Source organism: Pinus tabuliformis, chromosome 1_1 (genome assembly GCF_031772625.1).
Source record: "Pinus tabuliformis cultivar Carrire ecotype Pingquan chromosome 1_1, CPIR1, whole genome shotgun sequence".
In the NCBI taxonomy this organism is placed as follows: Eukaryota; Viridiplantae; Streptophyta; class Pinopsida; order Pinales; family Pinaceae; genus Pinus; species Pinus tabuliformis.
In genome coordinates this window covers 583,219,588-583,245,065 of record NC_142297.1, presented here as the reverse complement: position 1 = coordinate 583,245,065, position 25,478 = coordinate 583,219,588, and the positions used below count along the sequence as shown (strand labels likewise).

The 25,478-nt window shown below is 40.4% G+C and overlaps 1 protein-coding gene across 3 annotated transcripts in view; it reads left to right on the top strand.

Annotated features, from left to right (window-relative positions):
* Nucleotides 1-25,478, top strand: part of LOC149214593 (phytyl ester synthase 1, chloroplastic-like) — a 536,108-nt gene that overhangs the window by 410,772 nt on the left and 99,858 nt on the right. The window contains exon 13 of one of the 3 annotated variants that reach the window (XM_089392336.1): nucleotides 425-796. The exons of the other annotated variants lie outside the window; for them this stretch is intronic. Within the exon in view, the coding sequence (XP_089248462.1) occupies nucleotides 425-615 (191 nt within the window). The 3' untranslated portion in view covers nucleotides 616-796. Of the gene's footprint in view, nucleotides 1-424; nucleotides 797-25,478 lie in introns of those variants that run through there. 3 annotated transcript variants of the gene reach the window in all.

Sequence of the window (25,478 nt, the reverse complement as noted above, 5' to 3'; positions counted from 1 at the left end):
ATGTCATTATATCCAATTATTTGACACTCTTTCATGATATTTATAACACAATTTCATGATAATTATTTTTTTATATAATATTGTATAATTTATAATATCCCATAAAAGTTTAATTGTCTCAAATCCAATTGGTTTTATTTTTCATTTTGATTTGGATACATTAAAATCTATATACATATATGTATTCATAGTTTCCTATTTTGAAAACTTTAGAGTATTGATTTTTAAGCATGAATTGTTTGGAAAACCTAAAGTCGTTTCCTTAATAAAAGAGTTGCAAATTATTGATCATGTCATGTGTATACATTCCTAAATGTTCTTATGAAAATAAAATGAAGTAACATTTTCCATTCAAAATTAAACAGATTTTAATTTTTTTAATTGACGAATTGGAAAATAATTATATTTCTAATTTGATTTGAAGGTAGGAAAGATGAGCTCCAAGACAAATGTAATGCTCATAATTTTTATTTACAAGTTAAAGGAGACGTGGAAGCAACAATGGCATATCTACTACAAAAGAGAGAAGAAGATCCTTATAGACACCTTTTTCCAAGGTTTCTATATGAAGCAACATCTGGATTTACTCATCAAATGCCAACTTTTGATCCATGATTATCTTTGGCAATTCCATTCTTTGCAAGTACAATTGCAATGAATTTTGCATTTGTTTATTTAGTGTAAACATGTGATAAAGTAAAATCCAAATAATTGATGATGATACAAGCATACTTAGAAGAAAATGTATTATTATGATTCAAAGTAAAATAATAATAAACATTTATGAAAGAGTAAATTGGTCTGTAGTTCTTTAATTTAGAAAAATTTACTTCCCTTGTTATAGTACTCATTCTATTATGCTTTACTTTCATTTGTAAAAAATTTAGTACTTTGCATACGACATATACTTAATAAAAAAAGATGTTTTGTGTGTTTTAAATTTTATATACAACAAATAATAGAGATTATTATATTTTTTTCCTAAAAAATGAATTATATCTAATGATTATTGAAATATGCACATTATCATGAGTCATTGACAAAAAAATCAGTAATGACATCCTAACTTCCAAGTTAACCATAATCATGGAACTCAAGAAATCTATAACTTGACACTATGATATCCCATATGATAATAATTGAGATAAAGAATTTAAGTGAGAAATAATCATCAATGATATATGTTGATGGGACATGGAGTTGGCATGCCATTATTGTTCCTTGCATGACCCACTTCCATTTACCCACATGTTGATGCACATTAGCCTTGGCTAAAGCGTATTATGTCATTACTCTTGAATATTTGGAAATGGAATTAATCAAATATAATATATACAACATTTATAGCTCTCTTCCCCTCTTTGAGTTGCCAAACTCTTTATGGACATAATTTGATCCATATTGCATGAAGTTTTGAGGTTAAACATCATCTCTAGTTTTAGTTCCCAATTTTTATTTTCTATCAATTTAGATGTAGAACATGTGCTACAATAAATACATGGTTTTCTACTTTCATTGATGTTGTATGCATTTTATGTAATCATATTGAGGATTGAATCTTTCACCATCATGTGTCTAGAACAAGCATGAAGACAAAGGGGAAACCTTTCTTGTTCTTTGGCTATGAAGGTAAGAACATGTATGTGATAATTTTTCTCAAGTTCTATGCTATTATAATTACTTAAACAATGTATCATTTAATTTCATTCACCCCAAAAAAATTAAGCATTATATATAGAACAATAAACAAAATGCACAATAGAAGATAGCCAATCACAATGAGACACAAACATTTTTGGTCAAAGACTAGGGCAAAACCCCACAATGGGGAAAACCCAAATCAATTATTCTTCTTCTTACATATTCAATCAATGTTCAACTAAGATACATAATCCAATTTTTACATCCATAAATAGTCAAAGTCAACCTTTGACTTTACCAAGTCAAATCTAGTTAAATGAGAGATAATATCAGTGATATGTTACTAATCAACAGTCTGGTCAAAGGGATGAATTTCAGCGTGCAACTTCCATAGTCAAAAGTGGTCAAATCACAGTCAAAGTCTGCAGTCAACGAGATAGTCAAACCAAGTGAACGAGGCAGAACAAGAGTGAATATCTCAGTCAATGATGGTCGTTGTATCCCTGCAATTTTTTTCCTCTTTCAACAATCAAGATCTCGGTCAAAGGAGAGAGAGTTGACCTAGGTTCAACCTCATTCAACGTGCCTAGAAAAAAGATGAAAAGTGCGGTCAAACATAGTGAAAGTCTCCTACAATTTTTTGCCTCCAACCATAATCAAAACCCTCAGTCAAATAGATCCAAAACATCCCAAGTCAATGCAGGTGAAAGACAATCAAAATAGAGAGAAAGATGTTGGTCAATGTTGGTCAGAAATCCTCCTTTGACTCCTTCGCACGTGTGGATTTGCCTCTGCGAATTTTAGATTAAACTTGTGGGTGATGAGATCCCAAAATGAAGTCTAAGGAATTCATATTTATATGCATGTTTGGAGGTGGTTTTTCCACTTGTGGGGTCAACTTGTCCTTTACAGCGCTGACTTGGTCAAATTCAATACTATGAATTGTCTTCATCATTTTTCTAATGAAATTTTGACTGAAGCTACCAGCTTCAACACTCCCACTTAGCTATGGAATAATTTTTGGATGTGTCATAAGTCTCATCTCAAATGTACATGTCTCAACATAAGGGAAGTTGATAGTTGCACCATGATCTCATCTCATCTCATTTGAATAATGATGACTCGATCCATAGAAGAAGAATCATTAGAAAAATTTTGAGGTCTAAAATGAGCCTCCTAAAGAATATTATAAAATAATAGTGGAAATAATAAAATAATATTAGATTACATCAAATTTTAGAAGGAAAAAAAAAAAAAAAAAAAAAAAAAAAAACTATTTTTTTTAGCTCATATTTTTAACTTATCTCCCTATGATTTTACTCAAATTTCAAGTGAGAGTATTCGTTGGATGCGAAATTTAATTCTTAATCCAAGGAGTATCCATGTTTCATACTTTTGATGGACCCTGCTACACGAAAAATGAGAAATACGTGAAAAATTTCATTGCAATAACGTTTTTTCATGTATTTCTCATTTTTCACATTGCAAGATCCATTGATAGAATGCAACATGGATACTCCTTGAATGAGGAATTAAATTTTTCTTCCAATGAGTGTTCCTGCTCAAAATTTGAGTAAAATAGTTGGTAGATAAGTTGATAATATGAGTTGAAAAAATAGTTTTATAATTTTTTTATTTTTTGATCTTTTTACTTTTTACTCCAAAATTGGTGAATCAGCCCCCATTGTTGACATCATCATCCTGAATCCTATTGGTTCTTATAAAGTTGATTTTGGTTGTACATTTTTGTTTTGATGCACATTTTTGAGCTCAAAATTTCTCTACACTAACAATAGGGGAGATCGATTTACCACAACCAAGCCCATGGCAATCATAAATGAACTTGTTAAAAATCACACACCCTATGTCTACTAAATGATTATGACCTAGCTTGATCCTCAGCTATCAAGTGGAAGAATACCTACATCCAACACTTAGGGAGATAAATTTACCATAACCAAGTCTATGGCATTCGTGTTCGACCTTGGTAAAGGTCATGTTGACGGGCTGGAATTCTCTGCCAATAATAAAGGGGATCTCCACGGTATAGGTTCCCAACTAGACCCTGCACCGTTTTCTTTAGGGATCTCATCTGGTATGTAGGCCCGATTGTCGTTCAGGTGTGTTGAGCTTGCTTCGGACGAAAGTGGGATGTGGGCTCAATTGAAAGCATGAACTTCAATAAACACAAGGAAATAATTCACAAATATCTTATAACGTGGATACCATGAATAACCAGACTATTAACAACATAAACCTTGTGTAAAGTAACTATCAGCAAGCTTCAAATAAGACTCATGTTTTACAAGATAAAGCAATTAACAAATACAAAGTAGTTCACAGAAATCAAACATCTATAAACATAAGTAAACATACAGTCAGGAATAGATTATACCAATACCAACGAAATAGTTCATCAGCACAAGCATAGATTTTGCGAATCATATACCATCCATGCGTAGCAACACAAAGTTTGTAGTATGAGAAAACACATGAAAAGAGCGCACATCAAAGAACTCTAAAGAACATTCGATCCATCAAGCGAAAAATACTCATGGCATTACGACATAAAAGATTTGAGGAATCCAATAGTGGAATATTATAATCACTCCTTGCATCAATTTGAAGAGCATAAGTTCTCTTAAGCAATATGTCTCAAAAATGTCCTTAACAAAAGGTTTATACAAATGTGTAATGAGGATGTATTTATGGAGTGAGGGTGACTCTTGGCCTACCCTTGACTCTTGAACTTCCTCATGACTCTTCATATACTTGATGACTCTTGGGCTTCCTCATGACTTCTCATATTCCAAAATGTCTTATTCTATCAAATTACACACACCACAAAATAAACTACTAATATAGTCTGTCAATTTAACAATAGAAATTTCAAGGACGTCCAGATTGAGTTTCTCTGTTAAGTAGGTGCACCATAGGTTGTACTCAACTGTGATGGGGGTGATCTACAGCTGATCTTCATCATGTCTATGTAGGCATTCGAGTGCATCTGGGATGAGGGTGGTCCATTTGGCATTCACCTGGTTATTCAAGGTTACCAGTTTGGTGTAAATTCTTACTGGTTCTACCACATAAAGCGTAATATTTTCTTTGGTGACCGGTATGTCGTCTGCATGGGTTGCCTGTTTATATGTATCAACAAAAGCTTGAACCTCCCTTAAGATATCCTCTTGATTCCTCACTTGCTTGACTTCTCTGATAGAAGGAACTCCATGAAGTTGGATCATAGAATCTAGGCCGCTGAAAAGGTGTCTTTAGGAAGCTAATACTTTGTCCACATCCTTGGTTAATTTGTCCTTTGATTGAATCTTGATGCAGAGCTGAACCTTGGCATTTTGCATGGTGATCCAATCTTTCTTAGGGACTACGGCTGGTGCTCCTGGGTATTTAATAGACCACTCATGTATTTTGTCTAGAGTGATTACAACCTCCTTTAGCATTGCAGCTCTTTCCTTTGTGTGAGCTTGTATCGCCAATATTGGGGCCGTTTTGTGATGCAGCTTAGACATCTCTTCATAAACCATCGCCATGGCTTACCCGAGCATCTCTTCCTCCCCTTTGATTGCTACCTGAAATTCTGTTGTGCTTGAGTGGACTAAACGGAGGGTGGCATTCTCTTCTTCTGCTCTCCTTCTCTCTTGCTCTGCAATGGTGGCCCTTTGTTCACATGCGTAAAGCCTATTCTGAATGTCTATGAGCTGTTTACTCATCTAGGCCACATTGTGTTCCATGGCAACAACGAAATTTGTCCCGACCGAGGTGATCATTTATGGGTTCGCAGTGATTTTGGACACAATCTCTTGCCCGTGGTGATCGATAAGGGCTCTCTTGGATTCCTGGCACAATACGTTTTCCTTTCATGCACAATTTTGAGGCTCACTTCGTTGAAGGTGAGCTTTGTGAGGTCTAGGACCTCCTCTTCTTGTCCTTCTGAGAAACCTAATTCTTACAAGGGAAGGTGCCCACCAGTGAGGGGAGTAGGAGGCACATCCAATGCGGGTATCTCACTTTGTTCTGTATCTAGCTCACATGTTTTAATGGTCTCTCCTTGCTCAACTCCCCTCGTTTCCTTTTCTTTTCTCCTCCTTAGTTCTTCCTCATGTTCCTTTCTTTCTTGCTTTGCTAGCGCTTGTTTCTTCTTAATCTCGTCTTCCTGCTTAAGCTTTTCTTCTTTCTCTTTTACCTCCTATTCTATCCTCTTTTTCTCCTCTTCCTCTCTAGCTTTGCACTCTTCTTGTTGTCTTTTCTTCTCTATTTCTTCCTATCTCTTCTTCTCTATTTATTCCCAAGCCCTTCTTTCCTCCTGCAACTTTTCTTGTAGCTGTTTCTCCTTTTCCTCCTCTTCTTGTCGCCTTCTCTTTTCGAGTTGGCCTTGGTCGCTGGGATTTTCAGATTCTTTGAGCTCTTGCTCTCTTTTCTCTTGAGCTCCTGCTTTTTTCCTACCAGGGCGACATTTCTTTGTTTCAGCATTTCATTAATTGTTGAATTGAGGCTTCTGTGATCCATAATAGTTATAAGTAGAACTTCGGCATAAATCACATAAAGAGAGACATTTGTCGACGTGTTGACAAATGTCTCTCTTTATGTGATTTACGCCCATTTCATTAATGTCTTCCTGTTCGGGGTCACTCAAAATATCTTCGACCTCTTTCCCCATTTTCTTCTCGGATCCCCCATTTACTTTCTGTGTCTCTCGTTGTTTCTTCTTCATGGTGAAGGCTCTCTCTTGAAGATTAACATTTTCCTGGGAATGATCGAGGAGCTCCTCATCTCTAGCCTGCTTCTCACTAGGACTGAGTTCCCTAGTGTTGTTATACCAATTCTTTACCTCGTCTTCATGATCTCAGCTAGTGTGTGAATATGATCAGCTAAACTTTGCTTTCTTGCAGTGGGCGGCCACGACCTTCTCGGAATCGTATGTCCGATAGTTGAGACTTATAAAATGGCTACCTTTCAACTCTTCAGCCTCTACCTCCACTTGTTTGACTTTTTCCACTATATATTCTCTGATGGTGAGAGGGAAGGTAGGTCATGGTTTATTCTTGCCATTGTTTACTACCTTTGAAAAACCTTGTTTCATCTGGTAGCAGACTTCCCACAAGAGCGTTTTGTCTGTGACAAACCTGGGTAAGGCATGGGGGGACTTATGAGTACTGAACACTTTGATGAATGCACCTTCTTGGATGGGAAACCAATGTTCTACCTTGACCATGGTTTACATAGGCCTATTTGACATGCATGGTGGTTCCTCACCAAATAATTACTGGTATAGTGGGGCGATAACAGATTCGTAAATCACATCTATCATACCTTTGTAGGCAGTGTCTCAGAAAACCTTGTAGTGGCCATGCACAGGATAAGTTGATGACGTATCCAAGTTATAACTCCAATTCTCAAATTGGCATCTTGTGCAGAGAGCATCTAGGAGGTATGAAGCCGTGTCAAATTCTGGTGGTTGTTCTGGATTTGGATGTTTGGCTGCAACTATGTTTGTCCTTAAATATGATGCCAGAATGCTTTCCCAATTGAAAATAATTCCTCGGGTGGCGCCAACATGCATGAGAGGAACCTAGGTGTCATAGAATACATCACAGTTTGCCTTACCATACAAGCGGCACATCATAGTGACAATTAGTTGATATACTTTTCATAACCCCTCTGTCCTATATGCTTGATCGGATATAACCCGAAACTTTGATGGGTCCTGCCACCATTCCCTCTGGATATCTTTAACTGGGAGTAAAAAACCAGAGAGCCACCAGGTATTGAAAGTCTCTTGCCTCTAAGGGATCCTATAGTAGGCAAAAATATCTGTAGGGGAGATTGCAGCTAAGGGTGCTCTAGTGTGGTCCCTAACTGTCCATGAATTTGTATTTGTATTTTGCAGGATCCAGTCAATAGTTTCCGCGCATGGAAAGATCGGAGGGTGTGATGCTATCTTGTGTAGCTTTGACCTCTTGATATTTAGGTATATCGGGAAATACTCTTGGTTTTCCAGTATGTCTGGCTTTGCAAACTCTTTGTAGATGTTATACCACGAGACTTTTGTGGTTTTATTAATATTGCAAGTTGTGTCCCCATAGATGGGTGGCTCCTCGTCCTGGTAGATCTCAATGAACTGCTTTTGCGAGTGGCCTTAGTAGTTGGGAGTGCCATATCGTCTTCGAAGGAGGAGATGGAGATGCAATCGAGGTCCACGTCACCTGGCATGTCGCACATACAATCCCAAGATGAGAGCGACAACATGAAAATTAAACCAAAACTACCTAATGAAATCAATTTCAAAAGATGTCAGGAGGTCTTTATGGTAGGTCGCATAGGATAATAGGTCGCATGGTCGCAACGAAAAGAGTGTGACTTAGCGACTTGGTGTATGGGTCACAGGTCTAAAAGTTGTGAGGTCGCTAGAGCGTGGGTCGCGTGGTCCTGAAGTCGTGAGGTCGCGGAGTTTCTAGGTCACTATAGTCGCTGGAAAAGTGGTATCGTGGTCGTGGGCTGTGCCACCTAGTTTTTGGGGGGGCTAAGGAGGAAGATTTGAGGCTCAGAGGATGCCTGGAATTCTTCTTGGCAATATGGTTAGGCTTACTAGAAAAAACATGAATGGTTAAGGTCGGAGAATGGTCATGAGGGGGGAAGGAAAGACTGAACAGGGCTAGAGAAATTGCTTCTTTGGTCTGAGGTGAAAAGACTAAGAAAAAGGAGATAAAAATCCCCTTAAAGTGGAATGTGGAAGGTTGAGGTGGCAGGGAATGACACTTGGTCAAAAAAATTGTTTACCGGGAAGGTGAAAGGTTGCCTACCTGGAGAAAACATGCGCACGCCCAAGTCGTAAGCCCTCTTTGTCTCTCGTGCGACCAAAGGAGCCTTTACAAATGAATAGGGGTGACCTCCCTATTTATAATTTTGGTCGCACCTGCATAGGTTGCATCAGTCACAAGTGTGACCTTGAAACCTATGCAACCTTGCGAGTTGTTGGTTGCGAGGTCACAAGGGTTGCATGGTCGCAATGAGTGCCAAGTTCGACCTATGCAACCTTGCGACCTGTTGGTCACAGGGTTGCATGGTCGCGATGAGTATTTCTTGCGACCTTTGCGACTTAGCGACCTGCGGGTGGCACAGGTCGCAATTGTTTGCCAGAGTTGCATTCCAAAACTGTGACTAATTTTCTTAAATTCGATTTTGCATATTAGCTTGACTTACTAGGAAAACTTAGGTTCTTAGGAGGCTTTTATGGTTTGGCGAGCTTTTGAACAAATCCCTAAGGTGCGGGAACTCTCACGTGATACAGGGCCTCTGAAAATTTTAAGGATTTCAGAATTTTTGGAGGGGTTGTTGCAGCAGCTACAACGATTGGTGATTCAATAGGAGAACTCCAAGATCTCTAACGTCTTTTGGCCTAGCTTAAGGGGGCTTGAATGAGTTATGCTTCCATAGAGTTGCGGGTCCCGCTGATGGTACTTGGGCCTCTCCTTCAAACCGGTCGGCTATCCCAATCTGCGAAAACCGACATTTAACACACAAGGTAGGATGCTACTTCCTGCTATCCTAGGAAGGAAAAGGGAAGTTGAATTAATGGTATGAGCTTAAAGTTTTTTTCGGTACAGTGGTCATGGTACTCTGGTGTTGCTCCGCTGCGAGCGAGCCTGAACAGTGCCCCAGCGGAGTCACTACCTAGAAATCATGAACGTTGCTCCACTGCCAACGAGCCTGGTCAGTACCTCCACAGAGTTGTTGCCTTACCTCTTTAAGAAGGAAGCCCTTCTCGGTCATTTAGCCCTTATTATGAGTAATTGGATGTGCTCATTGACACTTATTTGTCTGTGCTTATTTTCACTTATTCGATGGTGGATTAAAGCCTAGGCAGACGAGGGATCCCGACTTATTTGACTTGCAAAGAGGTTGTTTCTGGTTTTTTAGAGACCTTATTATTTTCCCGAAATGTATGTATGCTCAAAAGGTTTCTTCAGTTCCCCCTTCATTCCCAAAACAACGGGTGAGCTAGAACAATTCAAACTCATCGGTCATGCAAGAAGTTGGGATAGGTCGACATGAGTGGAAAAAGAGGTCGTGTGTGCCATTGAGTTCCCCACCACTGCCAATCTTGCACACTCTATCTTGGTCACGACTTAAGGTTCAATCAGCAAATGGTTTCGTAGGGCATCTGCGGAAGCCAATGTGCAGGGCTGTTCTAACCTATACCTACCATCCCAAACTTTTATTTTCAAAGGAAAAGAACAACAAACTATACTAAAAACCAAACGAAACGACTAGCTAGGAAAACAAAAGGGAACTATGGTAAATATGGGACAAGCAACCTTGGGGCTGCTAGGTAAAATAGAACTTGTGGTCTTGGCCATTCACAAGAAGGGGTTCAACTCGCCCTCCCAGGGTTTACAATTTATAGGTGTGTTGGCCGATTTTATATTTGATTTGGAAGGGACCAATCCATAAAGCTTGGAACTCGGTGTGTTTTCCCCTATCCTTATGAGCTTGATCCCATTTAAGAACCAAATCCTCCACACTAAATTCATAGGTCCCTGTAGACTTCTTGTAAAACCACCTTTTAATTTGGCTTTAGTGAATGGAAAATTTCTCCTTACTCTTTAGTCTCTCCTCTTCCAATCTCATGAGTGTGTCAATATGACTCTGAATGGAGGGGAAAGGGGAGCCTTGTGACTCTTGAGATAGTTTGAGGGCTGGGAGATACAGTTTAGGTGGAAATATGGTTTCTTTCCCATAAACCAGGAATTAGGGGGATGTGCCAACGGATGGTTTGGGGGTAACCCGGTCATCCCATAGGGCGTTGCTGAGTGCATTGTGTCAGTTTCTTTGGTGAGAAAGCATGGTTTTATTGAGGATGTGAATGAGGTTTTTATTGGTAGATTCTGCTAGTTCATTTCCCTGAGGGTAGTACTTAGCTGAATGTCTTAAAACAATACTATTTTCCAAAGAAAAATCATACAATTTTAAAAATGAAAAATACGTAGCATTATCAAAGACGAGTGAGGTTGGGACACCAAACCTGGCTATGATGTATTGATTGATGAAAGATATTACCTCATCATCGTTGACTTTCTGCGACGGGATTGCCTCCACCCACCTGGTGAAATAGTCGGTGGCCGTGAGTATATACTTGTGTTGTTTTGATAAGTTTGGCATGATCTCACCGATGACATCCAACCCCATTGTTGGAAAGGCTCTTCAATTACTATGGGTTGGAGCGGAGAAGATGATCTAGCCTTCCTGCCTGCATGCTTCTAGCAGATGGGACACATCCAAGCATGGGCATGTGCGTCCATAAAGAGTATGGGCCAGTAGAAACCTGCCTGCATGATCTTGTGGGCAGTGGTGTCACCCGCATAATGACCTCATGTGGGTCCATCATGTAGATCTTTCAGCACTCGCTAAGCTTCGTCGTATTCCAAAAATCTTAGCAGTATACCGAGGTGGTTCTTTCTGAAGAGATTTCCCTGAATCATTTGATATGAGGCAGCCTTGAGCCTAACGACTCTCTTCTACTTGGTGGACATGGTCTTGGGTAGAGACCCTAGCACTAGGTATTTCCTCAAATCAGAGTACCAAGAAGAGGAGTTGTGTGAGCTAAGTAGCTCGTTCCGGTACATTTTGATCTTATGTTCCCAGCCCTCTGCCTCTAAAACGGTTGATCTGCCTTCAGAACCTGTCGGTTTGCCACCTCGACGGTTAATTTACAGAGTCAGTGTCCTTTCACTGTGTGTGAGGGTTTGAAATCCAAATCATACTCTTGGAGGGAGGTCATCCAGTTGGCTCTCCTCTCACCCAGCCCCTGTTGGACGAAGAGTGATATGACTGCTGAGTGCAGGACCATTACTGTGATGTGGTTTTTAAGAATGTATGGTCTAAAATGTTTAATTGCTTTATAGACTGCATATGTCTGCTTATCGATGTCTGGGTAATTAAGTTCTGCAACTTGAGTTCTGCGCCTTTTAGCCTTGTGCTCATGAAGGATATAGGACGTTCATCATGGTTTCAATCCTTTTGTGTGAGGACCGCGACCAAGGATGAGTCTGAGGCAAAAGTGTATAAGATGAAGTCCTTACTAAAATCTGGGCTGAAAAGGGAAGGAGCCTCAACAATCGTTGTTTTGATGCAATCAAAAGATTCCTTTTCTTCTTGATTCCATTTGAACACTGAATCTTTCTTTATCATATTCTGCAAAGGTTTGAATATTTTCACAAAATCTGAAATAAATTTGCGAAGAAAATTGATTTTACCAAGGAAAGATTGCATACCTTTTTTGGTGCTCAGCTAGGGAATTTGTGCTATAGATTTCATGCGATCAGGGTCAACAGTGATTCCATCTTTGGTGATGATGTGTTCGAGAAGGTTTCCCTCAGAAACCACAAATATGCTCTTTTTGGGGTTGAGAGAGATTCCATATTTCTGGCATTGTTTGAAAATCTATTTCAAATGGTGAAGGTGGTCAGCCCGTTTCTTTGATAAAACAGTGACATTGTCAAGGTAGACCACTACGCTCTGCCCAATTAAACCCCGAAATATGATATCCAATGCTCTTTGGAATGTTTCCCTGGTGTTCATCAGTTTGAAGGACATAAGACGAAATGAAAACGTTCCCCACTTTGTTCTGAAAGTTGTTTTGATCTGGTCTGGTTCAGCTACTAGGAGTTAATTTTAGCCATAGAAGCCATCTAACAAGGAGAAGACTTTCAATCCCGAGACATTTTGGAGAATCTACTCCATGGAGGGAATCAGGTAGTTGTCTTTATCCAATTCTTGATTGAGGTTTCGGAAATTGACACACAAATGGATCTCTCCAGATTTCTTTCGTACTGGAACCAAATTGGATACCCAAGTAGAGTATCTGACCTTGAAGATAATGTGAGCATCCAATAGCTTCTTGAGTTCCTTCTGGATAAGGGGTTCTAATGCGAGATGCACCTTCCTAAATTTTTGTTGAAATGGTTTAGCCCCTTCTTTTGTAGGGATGATCTGCATATCATATGTTTTCAGGTTGTCATATGTCCAAGCAAAAATTGCACGATACCTTTTGAACAAGGTAATGAGTACTTGTCTTTCTTTGGGGGAGAATCCTAGTACTACGTTGACGCACTTGGGATCTGTTCGTGCGAGAGGGTGGAGCTATGGGTCTTGGTGTTCGTCAGGCCTCAGAACTGATTCTATAGGTAAAACAATTTCTCTAACATTACCACCCCTTTAGGTATAGGGTTTCCTTTCCGCGAGTCTGCTTCTTCCTATAGGGACCTTTTATGTTCCTCTTCATCGATGGTTGCGTCTTTAAACACTTCTGCACTTTTCATGAACTCCAGTATTTTTTGGTCATCATTGAAAACACGTAAGTTAGTTATGTTATCAGGCACAACCGGTTTATACACAATTTCAATAGAAAATCCATCCCTAAGGGGCGTGAATCTAGCTGTTGCATTAGCTAAGGTGTCAGCGGCAACATTATTAAATATTGGAACATAAATAATGTTGAAATCTTTAAACGAGTTTATCAAACGCCATACCTCTTGCTAGTAATTCTTGAGGTGAGGGGACAAACAATGAATTATGTTGCATACCTACCTTGTGATGATTTCAGAATCCCCGATTACCTTCAAACAATCTACCTTTAGATCGATGACTTTCTTGATGCCGAGGATTAATGCCTCATACTCTGCAGTGTTGTTAGTGCATTGGAACTCTAATATGCAAGATATCAAGAACTTGTTTCTTTGGGGTCTACCAGGACACAACCTACTCCAGCTCCGTCATGAGGCTTGGATATGTCATAGTATAATGTCCAGATTCCAACACTGAGGGAGGGTGGGTCCAGAGTGTGTAGATTCAAAGCGCAGATTTCATTATTATGGCCTGGGGTTTGCACTGGGAGTTCCAACTGGGTATCCAGAGGAATAGTCGATGTTTGAGACTGATAGCAATTGAATAGTGTCTCGAGGAGACACACCCGCAACTCTTCTTGGGAGTAGATGATTGATTCATTAGAGTGCTCAAGATCAATTACGGTGTGCTTCATGCAAGACTCGCCATTGACTCTGATCTGGTCATTCTTCCCTTTGTAGGGCAGCCATAAGTGGGACCAGTCTGTGGCAAAGTAGCCTTGAAGCTTGCAAGACCAATCTCTACTAAGAAGTAAACCGTAGGCTTTTTGGATGTCTACGACAATTATTTCAATGCATTAATGAACCCGAGAATCAGAAGACAACCGAATAATAACGTTATTCAATTTTCTTATAGCCGGAACTTGGGACCTATTGAGCTGGATGATTTTAGTGTCTGTTTTCTCAAGTTGGATGTTTAGTGTCTTGCATACTTACCAGGGAATGATGTTGGTTGACGCATCACAGTCAACAAGGAAGTTGTGCACATTGTAGTTGAACAATTCAAATGTTTAGAGGAAAGGAGTCGTCGAACCCCTCGAGTTTGTGTTTGCGGCATTTACTATGGCTTGAAGGTCAATCATGGCCGGGGATTGGCCTAAGGAGTTTTCTCTGATCGATGAGGGGGATTTTGAAGGGGAAGGAGAGGTGGAAAATGTTTTGATAATCAACTCACATTGGCTGGTCAACTTTCACAACTCATACAATGAGATGTTAGCCCGAGTCTTCTTCATGTCCTCAATAATATTGTAATCCAAGTCTATGGATGAAACCTCTTCCGATGAGCGTTGCGATAATGAGGTAGTTTTAGTTTTCACCACTTTGGTCGAACCTTTGGGTGTGGATGTGTCCCCTCTTCCAACTATCCGTGACTCCTTAGAGCTTAGATCATTCATCCCTTTGGGGAAGGGGTGGATGGCTAGTTGGTATTAGTGGGTGGCAGAATCCTTCTTAACAAAGCCCTTTTCTTATCTTCCAACGTAGCATCCGACATAGGCCCCTTACTCCTAAGACTATAGATTTTGGGGGGTTTCGAGAGAGGAGTGTCTCCCAAGATGGCCTCTTGAGCGATCAACACCTCTCCCCGCAAATGACTTCGAAGGTTAACATAGCAGATGGGGCATCATCGTTGGGAGGGGAGTCATCCTCTTCACGGTCATTAGTTTCTTCTTCACCCTCTCCTATGGCCTGGTTTTCTAAAGGTTGGGTGACTATGACGATCATGTTATGGAGCCATTGGGGGTAGGTTTTCTCAGAGTGAGAGGCCTGATGAAAAGCGAAGAAGTTATCCTTTCCTATCTCTTCCACATTGAAGTTTGAACTGGATTCTTGAGACGTTTTAGGGGGGGATTGTTAGTTTTCTAGAAAAAGGGTTTAGTGGGATTTCCTCCTCTCGAAACTTCATTGGTCTTTCTCTTTAATTTAGACACCTTGTTAGTCAGCTGCTTTAAGGATTTGGCCAGTCCTTTGAAATCAAAGGAATCTTTGTCTTTATCTGCGGTTTTAATGGACGAGGCTTGATTTTTCTTACTATATGGTTTTGCCTCCTCCCAGGAATCATGATATAGGGTGCCAATAGAAAGAAGATCCTTTTCGACCTCTAGCACTATAGCAAAATTCTCTACTAGGGTGAGTTTTGCTTCACGTTTAACGAATAGGGCAATGTCCCGCGGCAAAGCCCTAGTGTAATAATCAATCATGATGGAATCATCAAGGGCCACATCAATCAATAACTTATTCAAAACGGTGGTGAATCGTTGGTTGAAATCTTTCACCTTCTCCTTCTTATGGCACTTCAAAGTGCTAAGCTCGGTGAGGAGCATAGAAGGTGTCTTGTCTTCCAAAAACTTCTCGAGAAAGGTCTTCCAGAACTCATCCCAAGTTCAGATGGAGGCAACAAGCAGTGACTGATACCAGGTGGAAGGCTTATTCTCTAGAGTGTGAGGGAACATGGGACAAGCCACGTCGTCATATTGTACCTTCATCATTTGTAATGCTAGGTAAAAATTGTTAATATGGTCATCATCTGAGGTTCCCTTTTTGGGGTCGAACTTCGGGAGGTGTTTCTCATAATGGTGAAGCATGTCATGAAGTTGGCCCCTAATGTTTAATGGGGATTGAGCCATCCAGGCCAACGAATGTTGGCGGAGGTTGCCTCTAGGTGGGGGTGGAAACAGGAGGCGATTGTCATTTCCCTCCGATTTGCTATGGTGCCTAGTCCCCCGCTGGTGTGAGGAGGTCACCTGCCTTCCCCTCAAGGCACTCTGAGGTGTCCTATATCCCTAGTGTTTCTCACATTCCTAGTGTTTCTCAGGTTCCTCTGGAACCACTGATTGTTGTAAAAGTTTATACGATCTCTAAGGTATTCCCCGATTCCCCACCCTAGGGTCCCCTCAGTATTCCCCCTCAGAGGTTGATTGTTGACAGGGGTATCTTCTGGGAGCCGTTGATCGTTTCCCTATCTCTCCCCGTTGTGACCGGTTGTTTTCACCGGTGAAGGTATTCTTAGGGTCACCCCCTTCATTTTCGGGAGGATTTTCCAACCCCTCGATGGAGAGCCTTTCAGTAGCATCTGCATAGTCATCGAGTACTAGGCCGATTAACTACGATATGGAGTTAACGAGGACACCTTGACGTGTTTGATGAGGCGTGGAGGTGCGGGGCTTGGATAAGGAGTTAGTTGTAAGAATGCATTTCAAACCCCTGGCGAACTGTCGAGTAATAGGGCTCATGGCCCTGAGCTGTTCCTTGGTGACTTCGAATAGGGGAAGTTCCTCTCCTCTCGGGCCATCTTCAAGAGGGGGAGGTTGGGAAACTTCTTTATGCAGCCTCGTGAAAGCCGGACCATAAGGGGGAATGTATGGTATCTCAGGAGGCATGGGAGGACGAGGTTGGTTACTAGCTTGATGCGAAGTTTAAGTGTGAGGGCGTGGATTAGTACTTGCCATGGCCCTCCTTCTAGCGCCAAATCTTTTGCTCGGTTGGAATTCTCTGCCAACAGCAAAGGGGATCTCCCCGGTGTAGGTTCACAACTAGACCTTGCACCATTTGCTTTAGGGATCCCATCCGGTATGTAGGCCCAGCTGCCGTTCAGGTGTGTTGATCTTACTTCAGACGAAAGTGGGATGTGGGCTCAATTGAAAGCATGAACTTCAATAAACACAAGGAAATAATTGACAAATGTCTTATAATGTGCATACCATGAATAGCCAGACTATTAACAACATAAACCTTATGTAAAGTAATTGTAAAAAAACTTCAAATAAGACTCATGTTTTAGAAGATAAAGCGCTTAACAACTGTAAAGTAGTTCATAGAAATAAAACATCTATAAGCATAAGTAAATGTATAGCCAGGAATAGATTATACTAATACCAACAAAACAGTTCACCAACACAAACATAGAATTAGTGAATCATATATTGTCCATGTGTAGCAACACAATGTTTGTAGTATGAGACAACACATGAAAAGACCGCACATCAAATAACTCTCAGGAACATCCGATCCATCAAGCGAAAAATACTCATGGCATTACGGCATAAAATATTTGAGGAATCCAATAGTGGAATATTACAATCACTCCTTGCATCAATTAAAAGAGCATAAGTTCTCTTAAGCAATATGTCTCAAAAATATCCTCAACAAAAGGTCTATACAAATGTGTCATGAGGGTGTATTTATAGAGTGAAGGTGACTCTTAGCCTACCCTTGACTCTTGAACTTCCTCATGAATCTTCATCTACCTGATGAATCTTTGGCTTCCTCATGACCTTTCATATTCCAAAATGTCTTATTCTATCAAATTACACACATCACAAAATAAGCTACTAATCCAATCCATCAATTTAACAATAGCAAGTTCAGGTACATCTAGATTGAGCTGCTCTATCAAGTAGGTGCACCATAGGTTGTACTCAGCTGTAATGTGGGTGTTCTGTCGCTGATCATCATCATGTATGTGCAGGCATTCAAGTGCATTTGGGATGAGGGTGGTCCATTTGGCATTCGCCTAGTTATTCAAGGTTACAATTTTTGTGTAAATTCTTACTGGTTATAGCACATAACACATAATATTTTCTTTGGTGACCGGCATGCCCATTGCACGGGCTTCCTGTTTATATGTATCAACAAAATCCCACACCTCCCTTGAGATATCCTCTTGTTTCCTAACTTTCCCGACTTCTCTAATAGAAGGAACTCTATGAAGTTGGAGCATAGACTCTAGGCTGCTAAAAAGGTGTCTGTAGCAAGCTAATACTCTGTCCACATCATTGGTTAATTTGTCCTTTGATTGAATCTTGATGCGGAGCCAAACCTTGGCGTTTTTCATCGTGATCCAAATTTTCTTAGGGACTACCACTGGTGCTCCGGGGTGTTTAACAGACCACTCATGTATTTTTCTATAGCGATTACAACCTCCTTTAACACTGCGGCTCTTTCCTCTCTGTGGGTTTATATCACCAAGATTGGGGCCACTGTGTGATGCATCTTAGAAATCTCTTCGTAAACCATCAACATGGCTTTCCTGAGGGTCTCTACCTCCCCTTTGATTGTTTCCTGAAATTATGTTGTGCTTGAGTGAAATAAACGAAGGGTTGCATTCTCTTCTTCTGCTTTCCTTCTCTCTTGCTCTCCACTGGTGGCCCTCTGTTCAAATGTGTCAAGCCTATTTTGAAGGTCTATGATATTTTTACTCATCCAGGCCACATTATGTTTCGTGGTAGCAATGAAAGTTGTCCCAGCCGAGGGGATCATTTCTGGGTTCGCAGTGATGTTGGGTACAATCTCCTTGGCCATGGTGACCAACAAGGGCTCTGCTAGATTCCTAGCACAATATTTTTTCTTTCCTGCACAATTTTGAGGCTAACTTCGTCAAAGGTGAGCTTTGTGAGGTCTAGGACCTCCTCCTCTTGTCCTTCTAAGAAACCTAGTTCTTGCAAGAGAAGGTTCCCACGAGTGAGGGGAGTAGAAGGAGGCACATACAATGGGGGTATCTCACTTTGTTCTGTATCCAGCTTGGATGTTTTACTAGTCTCTCCTCGCTCGACTCCCCTAGTTTCCCTTTCTTTTATCCTCCTTAGTTCTTCCTCCTATTTATTTCTTTCTTTCTCTACTAGCACTTGTTTCCTCTTATTCTCGTCTCCCTGCTTAAGCTTTTCTGCTTCCTCTTTTAGCTCCTGTTCCATCCTCTTTTTCTCCTCTTCTTCTCTAGCATTGTTGTCTTCTTCTTGTATTTTCTTCTCTAATTATTCCTATCTCTTCTTCTCTATTTCTTCCAGAGCCCTTCTTTCCTCTTCCAGCTTTTCTTATAGCTATTTATCCTTTTCCTCCTCTTCTTGTCACTTTCTCTTTTCGAGCTGGCCTTGGTCATTGAAATCTTGAGATTGTTTGAGCTCTTTCTCTCTTTTCCTCTTGAACTCTTGCTTTTTTCTTGCCAAGGTGGCGTTTCTTTGTTCCAATGCTTCTTTAATGTCTTCCTCTTTTGGGTCTCTCAAAATATCTTCAACCACTTTCCCCTTTTGCTTCTCAGATTCCCTGGTGACTTTTTGTGTCTCCCTATGTTTCTTCTTCATTGTGGAGGCTCTCTCTTGAAGATTAACATTTTCCTGGGAATGCTCGAGCAGCTCCTCATCTATAGCCTATTGATCACTAGGACTGAGTTCCCTAGTGGTTTTATACCAATTCTTTACCTCGTCTTCATGATCTTGTCTGGTGTGTGAATATGACCAGCTGGAATTTGCTTTCTTACAGTTGGCAGCCACGACCTTCTCAGGATCGTACGTCCGATAGTTGAGACTTAAAAAATGGCTATCTTTCAATGCTTCAGCCTCTACCTTCACTTGTTTGATGTTTTCTACTATATATGCTCTGATGGTGAGAGGGAAGGTAGGACTTGGTTTCTTCTTGCCTTTGTTTAGTACCTTTGACAAACCCTGTGTCATTTGGTAGCAGACTTCCCGCAGGAGTGTTTTGTTTGTGATAAAATTTGGTTAGACATGGGGGGCCTTATGGGTACCGAACACTCTGATGAACATACCCTCTTATATGGGAAATAAATGTGCTACCTTGACCATGGTTTCCATAGCCCTCTTTGACATGCATGGTGGTTCCTCACTAAATAGCTGCTAGTATAGCAGGGTGATAAAAGATTCAGAAATCACATCTATCATACATTTGTAGGCAGTGTCTCAAAAAACATTATAGTGGTGGTGCACGGGGTCAGTTGTTGACGTATCCCACTTATAACTGCAGTTCTCAAATTGGCATCTTGCGCAGACATAATCTAGGAGGTATGAAGCCATGTAGAATTCTGGTGGTTGTTCTAGCTCTGGATTCTTGGCTGCAACTATGTTTGTCCTTAAAGATGATGCCATAATGGTTTCCCAATTAAAAATAGTTCCTCGGGTGGCGGAAACATGCATGAGAGGAACCCAAGTTCTGTAGAATACATCACACTCTGCCTTACCATACAAGCGGCACATCATAGCAACAATTAGTTGATATACTTTCCGTAAACCCTATGTCTTGTATGCCTGATCTGATCTAACCCGGAACTTTGATGGGTCCTACCACCATTCCCTCAGGATATCTTTAACCAGGAGTACAAGACCAGAGAGCCACTAGGTATTGAAAGTATCATGTCTCTCAGGGAGCCTGTAGTAGGCGGAAATATCTGTAGGGGAGATTGTAGCTAAGGGTGCTCCATTATGGTCCTTGACCATCCACGAATTTGTATTTGTATTTTGTAGGATCCAATCAATAGTTTCCGTGCATGAAAATATCGGAGGGTGTGATGCTATCTTGTGTAGCTTCAACCTCTTGACATTTAGGTATATCAGGAAATCCTCTTTGGTTTCCCGTATGTCCAGCGTCATGAACTCTTCATAGATTTTATACATGGAGAGTTTTGTGGTTTTATTAATATTGCAAGCTATGTCCCCATAGATGGGTGGCTCCTCGTCCTGGTAGATCTCCAATGAACTTCTTCCCGAGCTTTTGTGATTGGCCTTAGTAGTTGGGGGCACCATCTTGTCTTCGAAGGAGGAGATGGAGATGCACTCGAGGTCCACATCATCTAGCATGTAAAACATACAATCCCATGATGAGAGTGATGTCATGAAAATTAAACCAAAACTGCCTAAATGAAATCAATTTAAAAAGTTGCTAGGAGGTCTTTATGGTAGGTCACATAGGAATATAGGTCGCATAGTTGCAAGGAAAAGAGTTTGACTTAGCGACTTGGTGTATGGGTCACAGGTCGCAAAGTCACAAGGTCACTAGGTCGCGGGGTCACGAGGTTGCGAAGTTGCGAAGTCGTGAGGTCGTGGAGTCGGTAGGTTGCTATAGTCGTTAGGTCACTATAGTCGTGGAAAAAGTTGTAGCACGGTCGTGGGCTGTGTGACCTAAGTTTTGGGTGGGCTAAGGAGGAATATTTGAGGCTTAGGGGAGGCTTGGAATTCTTCCTGGAAAGATGGTCAAGATTACTAGTGAAAACAGGAATGGTTAAGGTCGGGGAATGATCATGAGGGGGGAAGGAAAGACTGAACATGGCGAAAGAAATTGCTTCTTTGGTCTAAGGTGAAAAACCTAAGAAAAAGGAGCTAAAAATACCCTTAGAGTGGAATGTGGAATTTCATGGTGGTAGGGAATGACACTTGGTCAAAAAAAGTGACTACCAAGAAGGTGAAAGGTCGCCTGCCTAGAGAAAACGTGAGGGTGCCCAAGTCGCAAGCCCTCTTCATCTCTCGTGCGACCAAAGGAGTCATTACAAATGAATAGGGGTGACCTACCTATTTATAATTTTGGTCGCACATTCAAAGGTCACATGGGTCGCAAGTGCGACCTTGCGACTTGTTTGTTGCGAGGTTGCAAGGGTCACATGGTTGCAATGAGTTCCAAGTGCGACCTATACGACCTTGCGACTTGTTGGTCGCGGGGTCACATGGTCGTGATAGGTATTGCTTGTGACCTTTGCAACCTTTGCAACCTGTGGGTCGCCTGGGTTGTAATAGTTGCAAGGGTCATAATTTTTTGCCAAAGTCGCATTTCGAAATTGCCACTGACTTTCTTAAATTGGATTTTGTCTCTTAGCTCGACTTAGCAGGAAAACTTAAGTTCTTACAAGGCTTTTATGGTGTGGTGAGCTTTTGAACAAATCCCTAGGGTGCGGGAACTCTCGTGCAATACAGGGGCTCTGAAAATTTTAAATATTTCTGAATTTTTGGAGGGGTTGTTGCAACAACTACAATAGGTCACACACACATAAGTCTCCTCACCCACTAGCCAAATGTGTGGCAATTCCAACAAGCTTAATCATCTCAATATGGCCCTTGGTCAATAATGACACAAAGGTGAATTGCGAGTAGGATGCATACTGGGGTATGTACTTAGCCATGTCCATGGCTCCAAGGAGTACCCTCACACCCAAGAGCCTCATTTCTCATCCCCCCCACCAAGCCCATGGTTGGTCAAAAGATGGGGGGAAGAGCATATGCTCAATGTTCTCAATCAACAGTGTTCTCTCACAAGGAGGGATACATTCTCCTACACTCCAAGCTACTATCTAAAGAATAAGAACATCACTTTCTACAAAGGCTTGGTGACAATGCCTACAACCTGCTTATATGTCGAGATGTGTTGGAGCCTCACCGCTGCTCTTTGTACCATATCTCTAATGTAGTGGTACTTAATCTTGATGTGCTTTGACCTGTCATGTAATACTGCATTCTCTAAAAGTATGATCCTGCTTTATTTTCATAGTATATCACAGTCGTATGTGGCACATGATCAAACAACTCTACAAAGAAATTCTGCAACCATGCTACCTTATAGCTAGCCATACTAGATGCAATATACTTTTCCTTAGTTGTACAGAGAGAGACAAATCTTTGCTTCCTACTCATCCAAGAAATCATGATAGATCCCAAGATAAAGTAGTACCTTGATTTTCTCTTCATGTCAGTAACACTCCCAACCCAATAAACATTTGTATATCACAGTCATATTTGGCACATGATCAAACAACTCTACAAAGAAATTCTACAACCATACTACCTTACAGCAAGCTATACTAGCTGCAATATACTTTTCCTCAGTTGTACTGGGAGCAACAAATCTTTGCTTCCTACTCATCCATGAAATCATGACAGATCCCAGGCTAAAGTAGTACCTTGATGTGCTCTTCATGTCAGTAGCACTCCCAACCAAATCAACATTTGTATATCCATGTAGTCTCAAATCATCAATGGAGGCATATCTCCGTCGATAATTGATCGTCCCATGTAGATATCTTAACACATGTTTTACGACCACCCAATGAGCATGCAAAGGTTCCACCATGAACTGGCTCAAGGTGTTAATGGAAAAACATATATTTGGTCTAGTGTTGACCAAAAACATTAAAGCTCCAATCAATTGTTAGTACATAGAAGGATCCACTAGATCTTGTGCCATATCTTCCCACATAACTTCTTGAAATTTTCCTCCATTGGTATAGCCATGGATTTGCAATCCACCATCCCAAATCTCTCTAAGCATTTGAAAACGTATTTTCCTTGGCTGAGGAAAATCTCTCTAGGTTTCTACCACACTTCTAAGCCCAAGAAATAGTGCATCAACCCAAGATATTTCATCTCAAATTTGGAGGAAAACTCCCTCTTACATTGGATTCTCAAAGACTTTGCTCCTTTCATAAACAAATCATTAACCTATAAAACCAAAATCAAAGGCATACCTTGGAAAACCTTGAAATAGAGGTTTGGGTTGTCATTTCTTCTACTGAATCCCTAATTTATCAAATATCCATCGATCTAAGCATACAAAGACCTGGGGCTTGCTTTAATCCATAGAGGGATTTCTTCAATCTGCAAGCATGGGTTTCCCTGTCATGTTCCTCAAAGCCTTGAGGTTGTTCAAAGTACACTTCTTCCTTGAGTATGCCATGAAGAAAAGTTGTATTCACATCCATCTGACGAAGACTTCAACCCTGATTAGCATATAGAGAAATGATAGACCAGGTGGTAGTGTATCTGGAAGCAAGAGAAAATATCTCATCATAATCTTCTCCCTCTTTTCAAGAGAATCCTCTAGCCATGAACCTTTCTTTGAACTTTTTAATACCATCAGTTGCATGTTTGATTTTGTATATTCACTTGGAAGTCACTACATACTTCCCCTCGGGTCTCTAAACAACCTCCCATACATCATTTTTCATAACAGACTAATATTCCTTTGTCGTGACATCTCTCCAAACTTGTTCCTTCACTGCTTCTTCATAACTAATAGGTTTAGATTGTATGATGTTGCTTATCAATGCAACATACCCCTAATATCGGCAAGGCTTCTTTCTTTCTCTCAAGGTGCCTCTAGGGGATGAATGTTTCTCTACATCCTATAATATATCACAAAACCATAAAGGTCTCTTACTAGAAGAAGAATGATCAAAAGGAGGAGGATCTAAAGGATCCAATGGTTCCATAGGATCATGTGGAAGGTAAGGCTCTAGCATGGATGGCTCTGCATCTACATCCATAGTATCATCTCTACTCTCAGTGTTGGCAGGGACAAAAGAGTCCCTTTCTTTTCCAAGGGAAGCATCTTCATGAAAGGTAACATCCCAGCTAAACTCAATGTTCCTTTATCCTAGCACATATATCCTATAAGCTTTAGAATTTTCACAATAACCAAAAAATGTAACTTTCTTTCCTGAAGCCTCTAGATTTTACCTCTTCTCTTTCAGTACATGAATGTTGACAAGGAAACCAAATATTCTCAAATGTCCAACTTCCAGTTTCATAATAGTAAATGATTCTTCAAGAGTCTTGTTCCCAATACTTGATGCGGGTTTCTATTTTGGAGATATAATATAGTATTTTTTGCTTCTCCCCATAAAACATAAAAAGCTTCTGATCATAAATCGTGGATTTGGTTGCTTCTAAGATGGTCTTGTTCTTCCTCTCAGTAACTCCATTTTGTTGATGGTTGTTTGGAACAGAAAATTCCCTCTTAATACCGACATATTTACAAAATTACTTGAAGTCATTTGAAGTTTATTCTCCTCCATTATCTTTCCTCGGGATCTTGATATTCTTTCCAGTTTGATTTTCCACTAGAGATTTGAAGTCCCTGAACATGCTAAAAACATGATACTTTTCCTTCAATAAGAAGATCCAAGTTTTACAGGAGAAGTCATCAACAAAGATCACATAGTATAAATATTCTCCAAGAGATGTCACCATCATGGGCCCACAAAGGTCTAAATGAATAATTTGAATAATCTCATTAGATTTGCTGCTACTAGAAGTGAATGGTCCCTTGACATTCTTTCCGCTAGCACATCCCTAACATACACCTTCTTGATCTATCTGAGTCTCTGGAATTCTTATAACCATTTTGCTAAAACCAAGCAAGACCCTATAATAAAGGTGAGCAAAGCTTTGATGCCAAAGATCACTTTGATTTGTGTTATCATGGATCAATGCATGAAATGGTCAACAACACATTCTATATAGGCCTTCATTTCTTACACCAAGTTTGAAGGTTTCCTTTAAGCAAGATTTCCTTGGCCATGAAAGGAATTTTCCATCAATGAATGCAAGGCTAATACCTTTTCCTTCCATAGCTAAAATGGATACAAGATTCTTCGTCATGACCGACACATATAACACATCCTACAGATGAATGGTTTGACCAGAATCTAGACGAAAAGAAACAAATCCAATCCCTTTGACAGTATAAATAGAATTATCACCAAGTACAATATTCAAATTTGTCTCCCTATCAATCAAATTTGAGAGGATTTCATGATACCCAATCAAGTGTCTAGATGCCCCACTATCCACTAGTCAGCTGTCAATGTTATTTGAAGATGAGATAGAAAGAGAAAAAATGAGAAAATATTTAGATTGAGTATTAGCA